The sequence below is a fragment of the Gadus macrocephalus genome, chromosome 6 (genome assembly GCF_031168955.1).
Source record: "Gadus macrocephalus chromosome 6, ASM3116895v1".
Lineage (NCBI taxonomy): Eukaryota > Metazoa > Chordata > Actinopteri > Gadiformes > Gadidae > Gadus > Gadus macrocephalus.
In genome coordinates this window covers 4,387,037-4,406,343 of record NC_082387.1, presented here as the reverse complement: position 1 = coordinate 4,406,343, position 19,307 = coordinate 4,387,037, and the positions used below count along the sequence as shown (strand labels likewise).

General features: G+C 44.5%; 1 protein-coding gene and 2 long non-coding RNA genes across 3 annotated transcripts in view; 1 reads left to right on the top strand and 2 right to left on the bottom strand.

The window, feature by feature from the left end:
• The window catches only part of LOC132458772 (uncharacterized), a 214,362-nt gene that overhangs the window by 104,502 nt on the left and 90,553 nt on the right, over nt 1–19,307 (bottom strand). The gene's annotated exons all lie outside the window — the stretch shown is intronic.
• On the top strand, nt 1,983–4,478 carry LOC132459043 (speriolin-like protein). The gene is made up of 4 exons (XM_060053428.1): nt 1,983–2,067; nt 3,174–3,256; nt 3,479–3,622; nt 4,090–4,478. The coding sequence occupies exons 1-4, from the start codon at nt 1,983–1,985 to the stop codon at nt 4,420–4,422; spliced, it is 645 nt and encodes a 214-aa protein (XP_059909411.1). The 3' UTR covers nt 4,423–4,478.
• LOC132459025 (uncharacterized) lies at nt 6,550–6,887 on the bottom strand. Its single transcript, XR_009526082.1, has 2 exons — nt 6,738–6,887; nt 6,550–6,623 (listed from the first exon to the last, which is right to left on the bottom strand). It is a non-coding gene; the product is annotated as an uncharacterized LOC132459025 (long non-coding RNA).

Below are 19,307 nucleotides of genomic sequence, written 5' to 3'. Positions count from 1 at the left end.
GGGACTACCAGCCCCTATTCTCCATCGGCCTCTTTCAGTCAAGGCGACCATGCACTATTTAAGGCTGATTGAGGTCTAATTCCAGAGTTGTAGAGAGAGATAGCAAAAAAAAGAGGTAGAGAGATCGATTTTGAAACCATTTTGAAACCTGCTCCCTCCATCACTGTGTTCTCCCCCTCTGCTCCTCCATCGCTGTGTTCTCCCCCTCTGCTCCTCCATCACTGGGTTCTCCCCTTCTGGTCCTCCATCGCTGTGTTCTCCCCCTCTGCTCCTCCATCACTGTGTTCTCCCCCTCTGCTCCTCCATCGCTGTGTTCTCCCCCTCTGCTCCTCCATCACTGGGTTCTCCCCTTCTGGTCCTCCATCGCTGTGTTCTCCCCCTCTGCTCCTCCATCACTGTGTTCTCCCCCTCTGGTCCTCCATCGCTGTGTTCTCTCCCTCTGCTCCTCCATCGCTGTGTTCTCCCCCTCTGGTCCTCCATCGCTGTGTTCTCTCCCTCTGCTCCTCCATCGCTGTGTTCTCTCCCTCTGCTCCTCCATCGCTGTGTTCTCTCCCTCTGCTCCTCCATCGCTGTGTTCTCTCCCTCTGCTCCTCCATCGCTGTGTTCTCCACCAATGAGAAGCATCTCATGCCCCTGAGATGAACCCAAACCAGTTCCAGAAGAGAGCCCGCTGTGTAGGACCTAAATGGGCTTTTACGGAAGAAGGTGCAGCAAACCTGGAACAGATATCCACAAAGCACATTTCAGTCACTAATAGCTGACGGATCCCTATGCCATTTTAACTAATGATCGCAACAGCACACGACATTCCATTGACCGAAACTGACATATCATATATATCATATCTATTTGAACAAAGCAAGTTGCTTACTATCAAATGGGGGCCATTTCACCCTCGTGAATGGTAAAAGACAATGAAATATATCTTGGTGGTCGGCTTAGCTCAGGAGGTAGAGCAGTTGCCTTGTAACTGAAAGGTTGCTTGTTTGATCCCAAGCTCCTCCTAGCTGAGTGTTGATGTTTCCAAGAGCAAGACACTTAACCCTAATTGCTCCTGACGAGCTGGCCTTGCATGTTTGACTCTGCCGTCGGTGTGTCAACGTGTGTATTAACCAATGTAAGACGCTTTGGATAAAAGCGTCAGCTAAATGCCCTAATCGATCTCATCTCATCTGCATCCGCTTATCCGGGGTTGGGTCGCGGGGGGAGCAGCTCAAGCAGGGGGCTCCAGACTTCCCTTTCCCGGGCCACATTGACCAGCTCTGACGGGGGGATCCTGAGGCGTTCCCAGGCCAGTGTTGAGATATAATCTCTCCACCTAGTCCTGGGTCTTCCCCGAGGTCTCCCTAATTGATATCTCCATATAATATTTCATAAAGTTTATTGCTTGGCTGTTGGCAACAAGAAACCTGCTTTGAGCCTGGAAGAGTATGAATCTGCTGCCCTCAACCTGTAAACAGATCATCAACATATTCTAATACCTTCTGGAGATGGTTGGGAAAGCAAGAAGTGAACAGAAGGAGCTGAGCTGACGTGAACACAGTGTTTTATTTATCACTCTATTATCTTGCCATTGACATGTCAAATACTTATATAATGAAGTAACATTACATATTAGCTTAATAATGTGATTGTTGATTGGTCGATAAGATATTTCCATATTTTCTTCGACTTAATTTACATAATGATCAGAACCTTAAGTAATGTTTTCCAAACATACAGTCTGTCCCAAGAAGTATTCACAAGAGAAACCGGAATCTCTGGACCCTTTGTGACATCACAAAGGGAAAGTGATGCTATTCACGTCAGATCTATGTTCGTCAGATCCATTAATCCTCAGATCAAAGACCTCCCTGGACACGTGTTTGATCTTTGAGCAGTGAGGCCTCCCATCACAAATGGCATCAATTGATTTTGAGCAGGCTAACGTTACATTGCTTTCTGAGAATGAAAACCTTAAGCATAGTAACAACCACTTGAACATGGTGTTAAACCTGGTCAAAGAAAGCCTGGAGCTGACTACCAAGAACAATGTGTCCAGCTGGGGTGTTCTCATGGACCCAGAAGGTAAGACGTTGTACAGCTCTGTAATGAAAGCTGCAATTTAATAATAGAAAAAACATATAAAAGGGTAATAGGGTACATATAACAGGGTAATATTGATGAGTTCGCTTTTTGCAATTTTTGGTTGAACATACCTATACTAATATTAGAAGATCTTTGTTAACTAAGACAGTATTAGCCTGGTTATTGCCAGACAAAGCTCCATCGTAGATTGCACGGTGGTCTGGGGAAGTTGCTGTCATTTTCTTCAGCACAAGAGGCGTGATCAATGGGTGTAATTAAAATGACTCTGTACGCAATTGGCTGCTTGCCGTCGCTTCCCTGTCGTCATTGTTTTAAACCAGCCAATAGCGCGCCAGGGGGAAAAGCCAGCATGGTGATTGGCTCCCACAAAAACTAATCGAAACTAGAAAGAAATGTATTGCTCTTCTCCAGACCTTTCTGCAGGGCAAACTCAAATCACCGGCAAAATGGGCGGGGTAACCTAGTCTAAGACATTATCTAAGTGGAGTAACAAAGTATCTTGAAAAATTTGAATATTTATTCTGGAAATATTCATTAAAAAATGGCCCAAAGTAATTGAAGTTATCAAAGTAAGAGATTGAGTCATATAGGATATATTAAGTTGGTGCAAATCAAATCTATCATTCAGATTGCCATTTTAGTTATTTATGCTATTAGTATACGCTATTAGTATATGCTACACGTGAACCTCCTAAGATGGGGCTATTTGATTGGTTCGCTATCTCGGGATATCGGGCAATAACCCATGATGGAGATCTCAAACTCGGGATATTGTGTGACGGTCGTCTCGTCACGCTAATAAAAACAATTAAACCGCTAATAAAAACAAATAAATCCCGGCATAAAAGTGTTATGTTGTTTATTTTTGGAGTGTTCACGTGTTGTATATACTAAAACAATTATTCACCTCAGGATCCATTGATAGTGGGGAATAGCCCACGATCGGCTATTCCCCACTATTCCCTTCGCCTTTGGCGTATAATTGTTAAATATCTCATGCAATACGAAGTGACTCTTCGGTTCCTTTACTCATAACTCCTTACCTGGTAAAATGGTATCTTCCGTTTGTGTATGTGCTCCTGCAGGAAGCAAACCAACCACTCATATCCAAGACACCCTGGGGAAGAGCCAGTTCAGAAGAAACTTGCACCAAAGGGGCCTGAAACCTGTGCACAAAACCTCCTCTCCGATCAGCTTTGAGTCTTTCATAAAAAGTTCCATGCACACTCAAACAAGAGTGAAGCCAGCAGTTGAAACCTACAGTCAGTCTTCTATGCCTCGAAAGGTTAAAGGTCAGTTATGGAAACATGTATCACTAAATACGACAATGAAATCTTGGGATGGACACCATAGGAAGGGCTCAACGAATGAATGTATCGGCTACAATTAGACTTCCTCTTTCAATTCAGACCCGGAGCGGCTGATTGGAGAGATCGCCTTTCAGCTGGACAGGAGGATTCTTTCGCATGTGTTCCAGAGCCAGGCTAGACTCTATGGCTTTACTGTGCTCAACATACCAGAAAAAATCATCCAGGTAAGCATTATGGTGTTTCACAATTAACACAAGATACTCTCCAAGATATTATAGAATTGGAACATTCAGAATTGAATTGCATTTGCTATTGTGTGAGTAGCTGTTGCCTGCTGATACTTTCACCACGATGGGGCTCAACAGTGTATGCCCTGTTGTGGAAGGTGACGTTGAAAAATGAATGGGGACATTGAAAAGTGAATGGTGTGGGCATGCAATGACACTTGTTAGTTTGAGTTTTCTTAGCATGGTGACTATAAGAACAAGGTTAATTTGTCAGAGCACTTAAAACATATAAGCTATAGAGAGCTTTCTTCCATGATACCGATTGAACATCACAACTGTTGTGATGCAAGAGGAACCCTTCCTGATTGTTTTCTAACAGTTAAAAATGAAATATCTGACAAACCCAACGATAAGGTACAATATTAAAAAGCCACACACTCCTATGTTGTCTGATGCTCCTGCAGGTGAGCTCACACCCGTTGATCGGGCGGGTGGATGAGGGGTACGGCCTCCATGTCTCCCAGAGGTACACGGACCTGATGGGGAGGTTGGCCCAGCTCGGGTACAATCTGACCCTGCACCCTCCCTTCACTGAGTTCATCGTCAACACCTATGGGATACTGAAGCAAAGGCCTGATTCTTACACGGCTCAGAAGATGGACTACAACAACGTCTATGTTATGAGGGAGGTCATTTTCAGCACTGCTCCAGGGAAACTGGTCCCGGACCTGCTCCTCCTGCTCAGCTGCCTGTCGGACATGGCCAGGACGGACAGGAAGCCCCTCCTCCTGTGGTAGAGAGCTGGGGTCAGCATGGCCACCCTCCTTATCTTAACACCACTTGTAATTAAATTTCTGTCTGCATTGACAGTATGCATTAATTGAAGTCTACAGGTCCCTTTTTGAGATGAACTCTTGGTTTGCTCTTTCCTCTTTCAACACTTTTTCAACACAGGAGGAATTTCTGAAGGTTGCATTGAGCTCAGCCCCCAAAAAATCGGACCCTATTTGCCTGCATTAGTTAAGCCCGCATAACATAATTTGCCTTTCAGAAATGTCTAAACAATTCCTATTTGTTTGGTTCACGTGACGTCACCGTTGCTTTGCGCCGCCATCTTGAGCACCGGCTTTGATGACCAATCCCACTGACCCATTGAACTCAGTGGTAAACTGGGTCAGCAATCAACCACAACTACGACCACAATCAAATACAAACGACAGTCATGCCGCGTTAATATTGTGATATGTAATATTATAATATGGTAATATTTGCCCATCAGTTGTCCCTACAGAGAAGAGACGTGGTACAATTGTTTTCTCTGACTCTGAACTACATAGACCAATTACTATACATAGTTATAAAACATATGTATGTATGGGTCACATTTATTTTTGACATGAGTACAAACACATGCATACAATATATACTATGGTAAAAAATATATATTTTGAATTAATTTGTATAAATATAAATTCATTTATAAAAAGCGTTTCTGGACCACAACCTCATTTAGTTTTGTTTGTTTATTACATTCTACACATTTCCAACTGTTTGGCCCCCTGCTCAGCTTCAGACCTGACTTGTGGAAGTGCTTTCGTTTGCATTGCTCAGATGTGCAAGAAAATATGTCTTTGTTACCACTAGGGTTTCCACAATAACATCCCTCAGGTGCTGTCTCAAAATTACCCCTTGAGGACAGGCGTGGCACAGTAAACCATTTACTCAACACCTCAGGCATTACCCCTGTTCTAATGAATTCTTCCACCCTCAAGTAGGCCTCATCAAAAAAGCATTGATCAAATTGGACCCACTGAATATATATATTTTTTTTGTGCCTACACAACTAAAATCTCTCAGCTACACACATTTGGGCCTGCAGTTGGTACATGTAGCCATTACCTTGATTGAGGGCCATACCTTATGCAGTCACGGTAAGGCAGAAATGTGGGTCGCTGACACAATCCCTGAGATCGCAGCCATTTGCATTAAAAGGGCATTTTATTTCAAGCACACCAGTCCCATGACAATCACAGGTCACTACACCATCTGGCGATTGATCCTACCCATGGTAGGTCTGGGTTGATAATGAGCCCTGATGCTGTAATGCTGAAGTACACATGGAGATCTCGCATGGTCTTCAGGTATGACTCCCTGGCAGTGTCCTCATTTTGCAGACCCCATCTGATATTTTGAGCTTTATGATAAACCAACTGGTCTACATTGTCCGCAACATACTATGACACTGTTATATAAAACATCATTCCTGGAGTATATTCATGATGGAATTCCGAGAAAAAGGCATGATCAGTCTCTTGCTTTCTAAAATGTATACCTGATCGCTTTTGTTGAAAAGTGTGAAGACTGGGGATAGCAAATTCTCTTTGTCAGAGATGAAGAGTTCTTTGTCCTGTCTGCCTCTAGAAATACTGATGCAGTAGCTTGTCCTGCTCTCTGATCAAACCACACCCTGGATTTTCTCTGTTCTCTTGTCTTCTCCTCAACTAACAAACACTCAACAAACACAAAATAATCGAATCCTGAAAAGGGTTTTAATGGTAATTATTATAATCATTATGTTAGTGTAGTGAGGTAACATTTACATTTAGGGCATTTAGCAGACGCTTTTATCCAAAGCGACTTACAATAAGTACTTTTGTCATAAGAAGTGAAACAATATATCGCTGTCAGTTCAGTAAAGATGTTCACAGAGCCAAGTACTAACAATGGCTAGGCTAACCCATTCTCCGTGTACAGCAATGCTAGCAGCTACTGCAGATGTTTACACAATTAAGTACTATGAATAAGTGCAATGTAGATTAAGTGTGTACAATAAGTGTGTACATTAAGTGCCAGGACATACAACATATAATGGTGGCCGGAAGGGGCTGGGTAGCTATGCAGAGTCGAGGTGAACTCTGAACAGGTGAGTTTTGAGTCTTTTGCGGAGGCTGGTGAGCGACTCTGCGATCCTGACATCGGCAGGGAGCTCGTTCCACCACTGAGGTCCCAAAACAGAGAATAGTTGTGACTTTGTTGATCGACCTTTGCTTGGTACAAGACGTCCAGCTGAGGTAGTTGAGCAGAGGGATTGAGCTGGGGTGTGTAACTTTACCAATGCTTGGAGGTAGGCAGGGGCAGTTCCATCGACTACCTTGTATGCCAGTACCATCTTCTTGAATCTGATGCGAGCTACTACAGGGAGCCAGTGGAGGTCCCGGAAGAGGGGACCTCCACTGGGAGAAGATGGGAGAACTTCGGTAGGTTGTACACGAGGCTCACTGCCGGATTCTGGATGCGCTGCAAAGGTTTAATCGCAGAGGCAGGGAGGCCAGCCAGCAGCGAGTTGCAGTAGTCAAGGCGGGAGTTCACCAGTGATTGGACTAGAAGCTGAGCTGCTTCCCTTTTGAGGAATAGCCGGATCCTGCGGATGTTGTAAAGTGCAAATCTGCAGGATCCGGCCACCGCAGGGATTTTGCGGTGCAGCATAACTGATTGTCGAATAAGTGCGATTCGTCAGGTAGGATGTGAACCAGGAAAGGGCAGATTCAGCAATGCCGAGTTCAGCTCGAGTGGCAAGGAGGATCTGGTGGTTCACCGTGTCAAATGCTGCGGACAGGTCAAGGAGAATGAGAAGGAGAGCCGTCTCAGTGGAGTGTGCCTTCTTGAAGCCTGACTGGTGAGGGTCAAGCAGATTGTTAGATGAGAGATAGGAGGACAGTTGGATTAGCGATGGCATGGCACGTTCCAGAGTTTAAGAGAGGAATGAAAGAAGAGATACCGGTCTGTAGTTCTAGATGTAGGTGGTATCAAGGGTCTGTTTTTTGAGGAGAGGCTTTATTCTGACAGTCTTGAAAGATGCTGGAACAATGCCTGAGATGTGAGGGAGTGAGGGAAGTGAGGGAGGAGTTAAAAAGTGTGATGAGAAATGGCAGGATGTCGCTTGAGACAGCCTGTAGTAGAGAGGAAGGGATAGTGTCAAGGGGGCAGGTGGTGGCGTGGTTAGATGTTATTATTCTGTTGACCCAGGGTAAAGGAGGTAACGAAGTCATCAGCAGTGAGGCAGGAAGGAGGTGGAGGGGAGGGAGGGTTGAGGAGGGAAGAGAACAAGGAAAACAGTTTCCTGGAGTTAAAGTGGAGCTTGACAATTTCCTAAGCTCCAAGGTGAGGAATTAGAAGACGAAGTTTGAGAACCACTGTTAAAGAAGTATTTTCAATATCTTGCCTGCTCCGGGGTGTGATGCAGCTTATCAAAGATCCTAGCAGTGAGGGAAAATCCATTTCAAGACTGGCGCTTGAGTACAGAGTAGGGAGATGTAGTGGCAAATCCAACTGTATAGTCTTAGGTATGTATCTGACGCAATGGCCTTAAACATTGCTGGCAGTTTTCTTATGGATGACCTCTTGGTTTTCACTGAGGTGAAGCTGTTCAAAAAACAGCTTGAACTCATAATGTTTTTTAGCTTTCTCCTTCTTTTCAAAAAAGTTTGATAGCTCATCATACTTCACATGTTTTTTCTAAAGCTAGAGTAACTAGAGTAGCTACCGCTCTAGCAGCAAGAGACTAAATTGTTATTATGGAAAATAAACTTTGTAAAATTAAAATAATCTTAATCGTTAATAATTAAACTTGCATAATACACGAATACACTTTCCAATAAATAAATCCATAAATTTTTTCATGATTGCACATTCAATCAACCTCAATGTCGAGGCGTAATCAGTTGAGGGGATATGTGATGCCGCCTTCAAAACGCTCCGAGGTTCGGAAGCTCTTACGCTCTTAAATAATGGAGCGTTCAGATCGCTGGGAATAATGGGGAAAACATTTTTGCGACGACAGAAAGTTCTCGTGAACGACACCTCATGACGCTCCAATGATTTTACTTCTGTTCGGCATCTGGGGCCAGATTTTGATAACATATGGTGTGTTCCAGATGCCTCGGACACCAGCCTTCCGGGTTGCAAGTGTGGCAATCTCCCTTGCGGCACTTCACGGAGGCACACCCCCTTTAGTTCGGTCCCTCTCGAGATTCTGAGAGTATACCAAGTTCAGTGAGGCAAACAAAAACAAAAATGGCCACGCCTGTAAAGAGATTTTTTTCTTTGTATTTGTAACAAAATTGGTAATTTTAAGTCGATTTTAAATGCTCTTACACGCTTGATTACATTGATACTTTATTCCGCTCCCCAATTTATGCATTGCACGGTCTTGCTGTGTCTGCAATACAATGCAAAGTTGTTTTCAAGCTGGTTTGCTAAAGAGGCTAATGTAGATAACAATAACAACGACAAGCAAATTACATGACACAATCACAAAGATGAACGGGAATGCTATAAGTGCTACGAGACAGGAAATGACGTCACAAGTGCATCTCGGAAGGCTGGTGTCCGAGGCATCTGGAACTCACCAAGAGTTGCCCAGTTGGTGACGTATTGTTTACTAGTGACGCGCATGAACATGGCGGAACATGAAGGTTTTACTCACTATAAAAGAATCAACCATCATATCACATACTTTACTATTGATTGACGTTGTCTGTTTGAATCGACTTTGCTCAGTTTTAAACGTTGTACTAGTAAACCAGCTCTAGATAAGGAAAAGTGTAGCCTTCCATACAGTGGCAATACTATGTGCTTCTCATAAATAAAAGCAAAAGGATAGGAGGTGATAGGCTACAAGGAAATAAAGTCGTGCAAACTTGAAACTGATCGTAAGTTCTGTTTGGTTCTGACAGTTTTTTATCTGATAAAAAATCCCTGCTGTGAAGAACTTTTAGATTCCGAACGAAGCGCACATGAACGGTCGATGTCAGAAACATGTGTAAGTGTGAGAATCATCCCTGACGAGGCATCTCGTCATTATTAGTACCATGAACGTGCCTTAAGAGTGCTCAGGAAACGACAGTCAGAAGTTCGTAGGCTATGACATAAAACCGGAAAAACTGATTGTTTGTGAGACTAGACCAGAAAATGTCTAATAGGAAGAGAATTTGCACTCTCTGTTAACCTCCGGTTTCTGACCTGATTGGCGAGTGCAGAATGATTGGGAGTCTATGGGGATCACCCTCATATATCACTTCAGGATGTCATCGTTTGTGAAGTTGCGTTCAAAAGGTAAAACACCTTTTGCTAAGATAATACACTCAGCTGAATATTTCATTTTTTTAAGGTCACTTATCTGTTCTAAAAATCTGTTCAACAAGAGGATGACGTCAAATATTTGCATACTGCCAGAGCTCCTGCTTTAGGGCAAGTTCTGAGTCACTTTGGCACTTCCGCACATATAATATCTATATATATATATGTATAATATGTAAACATATAATGTATAACAATTAACTTAAACGGAAAGTCCTCCTTAAGATAATGTTTCTTATTCTACTTTAGCATCAGATGCCATCAAGCGGGGTCGTAATCAGTCGCAAGTCTGTCCCTGACCAATCAGCATTCATAAGCAGAATGCTAGCGTGTACGGCCAACAATGGCCCAACCTGTAAGAAATCGAGAAGACATAAGTACTTGTTCATTCGACTTTTGAACTATAATCTATATTGAACTTGCAGAATTTACAATAAAATCTGATATATTTCAACGACAAGCAGGTGAAAGAGATACATTTAGCGTATAGCTCCAGAGACCCCCATTCAATCTGAACTCACCCGCGATCACTGCCAGTGGATTACAATGGAAGTTTGATACAATGGGGCTCAAAAGGGAGTGCCAAGGCTCTCCGTAGACGGGCTCTGACTAGACTTCATAACAACTACAAGTATGGATGCCCGCAGCGGCCTCTTTGCACTTCTTTGCTGTCTTCGCAGAGAACAGATGAATCAGTCAGTACGTTGACATGCACAGCTTAATCTGATTAAAGCCATAGTTCGACTATGCTCCTCAATTGGACAACTGCAATTGTCAGATTATACATGTGGTGAGAAAATCTATTCATTGGCCGAAGCATATCATTAACCGGTACGATAGGTGGCGCTGTACCCATTTCAACTAGTGGTAATACGTCACTAGCAAAAACAAGCTCAGGCGGCATTCGAGAAAGATGTTTTCAGTAGACAGCTGTCGGTTTACCTCGGGTCCATGTCATTTCCCCGACTCTCTGAAGTCCAGATTAAACCGCATCACGGAGGAGAAAGGGATTGTTGCCGTATGTGGAATCCCTTCGGAGCAGCCCCTCCAGCGGCGAAGCAGCTCCTCCGGCCGCAGAGCAGCCCCTCGGTGGCACATACGGCGACAATCCCTTTCTCCTCCATGTCACGGTTCAATCGGAGAGTCAAAGCCAAAGTTCCTTTCCCCCACTTCCTTCTCCACCATCGGCGAGATAACCCCCACTACAAATCTTTACTTGTTGTGGAAGTACCAGAGAGTCGGAGAACCCAACGCAGTCTTTAAAGGGGAACTATGCAACATTTTTATCTTAATTTACCTTAATTTTCGGCTCCTTTGCGAGATGCGGCTCTAATGGCTCTTCTTACTGTGGAGAGCCGGCTCTTTCGGCTCCCAAACGGCTCCCCATACACATGTTTTACATTATTAATTAATTAATAGCTTAAACCTAATTTTATAACATTTTGTTTCATTATTGACATTGTTAAGCACTTATGAGTAAAAATGCAGCATAACAATGCTTTATGAATAAAACCTTTATTACAAAATAGCACCACTTCCAAAAAACCACTGCATGCGATGTCCGCATGTGTCTGTGCAGGTTGTTAGTGGAGCCTGCACGATAGGATATTCTGGTTTTGCAGAGTCTACACTCTGCCCTGGTGGAGTCTGACGTAGCATTAAAATGAGTCCAGATTTTGCTCCGTTTTCTGTCACCACTCATTATCACACAGGCCTATTCAATTGTCACACTGACTCCCCTTCTTTATGCCTTGTGTGCTTCTTGACTGCTGCGTGCGTGACTGTGCATTGACACCTGCCCACGAACGCTATACAGCTTGGCCAATTGCCTGCGGTTTCCAAAAAAAAAGTGGAGAGAAACTTTTTCAGTGTTTTCCCGGCACATTATTAATTGAAAGCTGCGTGTGATTGGTCAGATGTGTGGAGCACACGCTTGACACGAGGGCAGTGGAGACATTAAGGCACCGACGGAGGAAAAAAAAAACCTCTGCTTTACCACAGGCAGAACGCGCAAGGAGAGAGAGTGAGAGGGGGAGGGGGGGGGGAGAGTGAGAGTGAGAGGGGGAGGGGGAGGGCAGGGGGAGAGACAGCGAGGCACCGCAGGAGAAAAAAAACGAAAAGCAGAGCACAAGCACAGCGACAGGGAGGCGGAGAGAGCGAAAAACGAAAAAAAAAAACCGGCTCCCAAATAGGATCTTAAAACGGCTCCCATCGTAGAGCCGGTTCCAATCGTTCACGTCAAAGAGCCGGCTCTTTGAGCCGGATCGTTCGCGACCGACACATCACTACTGTTTCGACTCCCCCTAGCCCATCTGGGAGGGGAAAGGGAAAATGCCACCGACCCGCCACCAACTCTCGCAGGAGTCTTGGGTCTTGCAAAGTAACAAATTGCACTACAGACCCCCAAACACGGAACCGGCTAGATATAAACACAAGTAGCGAAGGGATTGTTACATCCATCATGGATCAGCCGACTAAAAGGAGACAGAGAAACCCAATGTTGGAGTAACAGAAGAAGAAAAAGGGAGACTGAACGACAGAGAGGCCAGACATGAGTAAATGTTGGGCGAGCTTCTCAGGAATCGTGCGAACTGAAAGAAAAAGAAGACTGCAAATCGGATGCCGACTTGGCCGTGTTGCTCTTCAAATTTTGAGTACCCTTGGGTGAATTTTGTTCTGGGTAACAAGCGGAAAACCACAGAACTTCACAAAGACTAAGGCCAATGTGACCCAGCACAGTGCAAAGCGTCAAACAAAGACCCAAGCATCTGTTTGTCATGCAACATCAAAACCAGTGCCTACTAACAGACCAAAGCCATGGTACTGTTTTCGTTGTGGTGAAAATTGCCATATTGCCCCCACCTGTGACAATGAGCCAGATCTGGCGCTAGTAGCTGAAAAGAAGATCCAGCTTAGAGAGAAACAGTCCTTGTGGGACGATCAGAATGGTTCATCCTCTCCCCAGCGTTTAAACTGAAGTTAGCCCTCATTGTGGGACAAATGAGCGCTGAAGACAGTGAAACCCGTCCCAACTCCAAACGCAAAGGAAAGGAGAAGTTTCCAAGTACAAGACCCAGCAATGTGAACCTACCAAAGGGACTTGTCGGAGCTAAATACACAGCTTGTGTGATCATCGAAGAACAAACTTGTAACTGCCTTCTCCACACAGGGTCCCAAGTGACCACAGTCTCACAATTGTTCTATGAAGTCAACCTTCCCAACTTGGAGATCCATCCTTTGAACGAGCCGTTGGAAGTTGAGGCTGCAAATGGTCAAACTGTGCCATATTCAGGATTCATAGAGGTAGACATCATCTTTCCCAAGAACTGTTTCGGCTACTGTAAAGAAGTCAGTGATCACAAGCACATCCTTTGTATTGCTTCTGTCTGGTTCTATTGATAGATAATCCATACAGACTAACTCCAGAGGACTACTGTGCCAATGCTAACATTAGTTGTCCCGGATACAGGCTCTAGTGCTCAGTCAACACTCCTGATTGGCACTAACATGCTAGATTTAGTGTACGAGAATTGCTCCAGAGCAAACACAGACCTCCAAGCTCTCTCCTACGGTTGCAGAGTTGTTCTCAAAGTAATGCAACAGAGAAACGAGCAAAAAGAAAACAGCAGCTTAGGGCTACTGCGGCTATCAGGAAAATACCCCACAGTTATCCCTGCTGGTGAAAGCTGTATAATAGAAGCCATAGCTCATGTTAATAGCCAAGCTTCAGACCGATGGGTTGTAGTTTAAGCCCTCCTTACCTGGAGGCATGTTAGTCACTAGTTGTTTACTTAGTCTGCCTGACAATCCATCCAAGAAGCTGCCTGTGGTAATGCGTAATGAGAGCAAACACAACATAATCCTTCCAGCAGAGTGTCATAGCTGTAGTACATGCGCTGCAGGAAGTCGTGCAGAATAAACACAGAACATCCAATACTGCACAACAAGGTAGTTCCCAAAAGTCCGCCGGGGATGTAAAGCTGAACTTAAACTTCGATGGCACACCACTTCCAGCTGAATGGAGGGAAAGAATAGAAGGAAAGCTACGTGCTATGCCAGAAGTGTTCGCTCTACAGGACTCAGACTTTGGTCGAACAGATAAAGTGAAGCACCAGATCAAATTGAGCAATGAGACTCCATTCAAACACAGACCATGACCCATTCGTCCACAAGACATCGATGCAGTACGGAGACACCTGCAAGAGCTGAGTGAGGCAGGAGTAATTCGTGAGTCACCGTTCTCCTCACCTATTGTGGTGGTCAAAAAAAATAATGGAGATGTGAGACTCTGCATCGATTACCGCAAATTAAATCTGCAGACAATAAAGGATGCTTATGCCTTGCCTAACCTAGAGGAGACCTTCTCTGCACTCCCAGGCTCAAAATGGTTCTCTGTCCTAGACCTCAAGTCGGGCTATTATCAGATCGAAGTCGAGGAAACCGACAAACCCAAAACAGCCTTTGTGTGTCTATTGGGATTCTGGGAGTTTAATAGAATGCCCCAGGGAATAACTAATGCTCCCAGCACATTCCAAAGGTTAATGGAGAAGTGTATGGGGGATATCAACCTCAAAGAAGTCCTCGTCTTCCTAGATGATCTCATAATCTTTTCAGAAACTCTCGAAGAGCATGAGACCTGTCTGCTCAATGTCATGAACCGCCTGAAAGAGTATGGCCTAAAACTGTCCATGGAAAAATGCAAGTTCTTCCAGACATCCGTGAAGTACTTAGGACATATTGTGTCTGAACATGGTGTTAAAACAGATCCCCAAAAGATGAGGCCCTGAAGACCTGGCCTATTCCAAAGAACCTCAAACAGTTGCGCTCATTTTTAGGTTTTGCTGGATCTTATAGGCGATTTATCCATAACTATTCTAAGATAGTAAAGTCGTTAAATGACCTCACTGCTGGATACCCACCCCTTAGAAAGAGCGACAAACCAAAAGAGAACACAGACCAGTACAAAACGCAATGCAAAAGAAAACGATGGACTAACAGCTGTCAACATGCATTCGAATCCAGGGGCGGACTGGCCATCGGGAATACCGGGGACATCCCCGGTGGGCCGATGGCCCAAAATACTACTATGTACCGGCCCACGCCCATCATCGCATCAGCCCTACAATGGTTATCACAGTGGCACAAGCGTAATTTTCTCCAAGAGCTATACCTATCTAATCACAATCGCACTGACTGACTACTCGCAATCGGTCTTCACACTCATGGTGACTATTTTTCAATTTTTTTTTAAGTGTCTTCTAATATGTGTTTTACAGACTTCGGAAGTCCAAAGTAAGAAAAGATCTCCACCTTATTAATAAACACCTCTAAATTGGTTCTTACACAGCCGAAGTGTTCTCAGCTGTGCGGATTGAGGTAGAGAATTTGGATTTGCATACATACACGCAACGCGGCACCCAGTTCTACGCATGCGCTCAACCCATGAGGAGACAGGGATTGTTTGCGGCGAATGTCTCCAGCTTGAGACCCGCTGAGGGACCACCGCCGGAGGCGGAGGTGCCTAAGCGCTGCCCGGCAACGATCCCTTTCTCCTCCTTGTCGTGGTTCAGTCTACTTCACATTGATGAGGACGTTGAAGAACCAGGAACGTCGGAGAACCCAACGCGGTCGTTTGAGATTCATAATATCGGCTCACACATCTTTTGGCCGTTATAATATTATATGATATAGATATCTATGTAGGCTATATGATAATATTTTGATATAGAGCTCCAGGACTCCCGTGTGTTCTAGAATATTTACAGAACACGGCTAAAGGCTGTGTGAGCCTCGCCATTGCGATACATCCACTGTAAACAGAGCGAATGGTACCGTGGCTGCAAGCTGCTCAGGGCCACACCCCCACCCTCCTCCTTGACCCGCCTCGCTCCTCCTCATTTGCATTATAGCTACAGCCACCAAAACAGCGCATTTGGGGGAAGCTCAATGTGCGACTGGCTCGTAGTGGCTATAACTCTGCACCACGGCTGAATTTCGGGAACGTCGTTATGTAACTTACTGTTTTGTTATGCACCTTCAGCACCCCTACACACACAAACAATCACACACCCAGCATGCAACACTACTGATACCACTGATGTTCACACCCCATCGTATGTTCTGTTCTGTTCATTTCTAATATATTGTTCATGCTAATTCTACCCTCTGATTCCAGTTTCTTTATTGTGTGGTCTTTCTCTGCTGACATTCATTCCTTAAGGCTTTGTAGTTATACTTGTATAACCATCTGATACTAGCCAAGAGTTAAGCATATTCATCTAGCAAACTATACCTACCTTGGAGTGTTACAATAGCCAATAATCATTTTATTCCATGTGTCCATCCAGGCAAATTGGTGGATCCAAATGTTATTAAAAAACAAACATACATATATGATGTAATTTCTTTGTAATCATCCAAAATAATGTTAAGTGTATGGGTATTTTTCCCAGAAGGCCACTGACTGTTCGATACGTGCGATCCATTGAGTGGGCAACGCGGCGTGTATTGAGTGGGCCGCGCGCCGTGTATTGAGTGGGCCGGTCTGACAGAAACTCCCGGGCCACTTTTTTCCCCCAGTCCGCCCCTGTTCGAATCCATCATTGACAAACTCACCACTGCTCCGGTGTTAGGATTTGCCAACCCAAAGCTGCCATATGTGTTACACACTGATGCAAGCACAACTGGATTAGGAGCAGCCCTATATCAGGAGCAGGAGGGAGCCATGCGTGTTATACCTTATGCAAGCCGTGGATTGTCGAAGAGCTAATCTCGTTACCCAGCTCACAAACTTGAGTTCCTAGCCCTCAAGTGGGCTGTAACTGAAAAGTTCGCTGATTACCTGTATGGAATCCCATTCACAGTGCTCACAGACAGCAACCCGTTAACTTACCTGCTCACCACAGCCAAGTTGGACGCAACAAGCTATCGGTGGTTGTCTGCCCTCTCCACCTTCAGCTTCCAGCTGCAGTACCAGCAGGGAAACGCAATATTGACGCAGATGGTCTCTCGCGACATCCCCAGGCCGAGCCTGTGAATGATCAAGCCTCTCAGAAGGAAGAGGAGCGAATTTGTTCATACACCACCACTTACCTGAGTCTGACGAAGTCACTCGTATCTCCTCCACCACTGTCAATGCAGTCTGTGAAAGACATCTCGTCTACCCTCCTGTAAACAGTCATAAGAACGGTCCAATCAATCCACTGTTAGCATCTCTTGCCATGATGGCTAAAGCAGTTCCAGACAGCTTTGAACACTGTGATGGATTGCCTGTAATTTCCAGTATATCAGAGGATGATTTGAAACAACAACAGAGAGCCGATCCTGCCATCTGTGTAATCCTCCGTCTGATGGAAACTGGGGAAACCCCTCCTCCAGCTGTTAAGAAAGAGCTGCCAGAGCTTCCCATCTTCTTGCGAGAGATGAACAAGCCTGAGTTGAAGGATGAGATTCTCTACAGGAAAAGGCAAGTCGGAGAAGAGACTCAATACCCGATCGTTTTGCTTGTGAAGTTTAGAGACATGGTACTGAGAAGCCTTCATAATGACATGGGTCACATGGGTTTCGACCGAACCCTTGACCTCACACGATCCCGATTATTTTGGCCCAGAATGGCTACTGATGTTGAAAGGAAGATAAAGACTTGCAGCCGCTGTGTACGTCATAAAACACCACCACCTGGTAAACATCCAAGTCACAAGACCTCTGGAGTTAGTCTGTATGGATTATCTATCAATAGAACCAGACAGAAGCAATACAAAGGATGTGCTTGTGATCACTGACTTCTTTACTAAGTACGCACTGGCAATTCCAACTCCTAATCAGAAAGCTCGAACAGTAGCAAAATGTCTGTGGGAGAACTTCATAATTCATTATGGCATTCCTGAAAAACTACACAGCGATCAAGGGCCAGACTTTGAGTCTAAGAAAATCAAAGAACTCTGTGATCTAGCAGGCATTAGGAAAGCTAGAACAACACCGTACCATCCCAGGGGAAACCCTGTTGAACGATTTAACAGAACTTTACTAAACATGCTGGGATCTCTCAAAGCCCAAGACAAAACTCACTGGAAAGACTTCGTAAAACCACTAGTGCATGCATATAATTGCACCAAACACGAGACGACCGGGTTCACGCCATATTAACTCAAGTTTGGGCGACAGCCTCGGTTGCCTGTTGATCTTGCCTTCAATGTCCAATTGAACAGCAGCAATCAGAAGTCTCACTCTGAGTATGTAAGAGCTTTGAAAACCCATCTTCAAGAGAGTGACCAGCTTGCTAGTAAGAATGCTGCCAAGACTGCAGCCCGGAACAAAATCAGACTGTGTCACTGAATCTTCCTTGGATGTGGGTGATCGTGTACTAGTCAGGAGCGTTCGTCTGAGAGGAAAACACAAGCTGGCTGACAAGTGGGAAGAAACGGTACATGTCGTTGTTACTGTACGTCCACACCAGGAGCGACCAAAGCGTCAAAGACGCTCTGGTCGCTCACAAAGTTTCGCTGCGAATTTTTCTGTTCGCTTTGGTCGCTCAAGTCGCTCATGACGTACAATTCAATTATGCAGACGCATTTAAAGGAGCCATGCGTTTAGTAGGCCCTACAGACAGCCATATCAAATAGTGAACTCTCCCATACACCTTGGCCATATTGCCGAGACGGTTTTGCTTGTTCGATAAAGTGCTTCGACAACAAGTAGGACAGTGATTCCCCCCAATATAAAAAAAATCCTAAAATGTAGGCTAATTACAACCGAGAACAAAAAACCCTGCGTGCTGTAGTAGTTAAAATATGTTTCACTGATCTGGATCTGCAAATCATGATCTGCACTCATTCGTCGCATTCAAAACAAATAGACACTGGGACACATGGCTAATTTGCATACGTGCGCAGGTCTGGTTGGCTCCGCAAGGCAAATAATGGAACATATCTATCTATCTATCTAGGCCTTTCTGTCTATCTATCTATCAACGCGTGTCTAGTTTTCATGTGATGTATTGTGTATTATCCAGTCAGACTTGTTCTGTGTGGTATTGTAGGCTACTGTCCTGTGTGGGACGAACCACCTAAATGGATTCCCGACGATTTGTGTCGTTTGGTATTAATAAAGACTTGACTATCTATCTATCTAGACTATTTAATTAATTTAATTAAAATATTCACCTCAGGCTCCGTGAATAGTGGGGAATAGAGGGATAAAAGACAAGAGATATATCCCTTGTCATTTATCCCTCGTCTTGTCGATTAGTTTGTTTATGTGACGATTTCAAATACTTTTTTGGTTTTGTTTAAAGCATGCTACACGCGATTGGTTGGTTAGATTGGTGGCATGTAGAGCAAATTATAATGATTCCCGCTTAAATACGAACGTTCTAGATGTAGCCTATAAATACTCCCGCTTATCATCACTTGATATCCAAACCACTATGGCGTTTCGATCTCTGAACTGAAAAAGGGTGGGTTCGTACAACACCGGGTGCCCAGTTACAGCCGCGATTAATACTTCAGCCGACATTTTGTTCAGTGAGTGAATAAAGGTAGGTAGG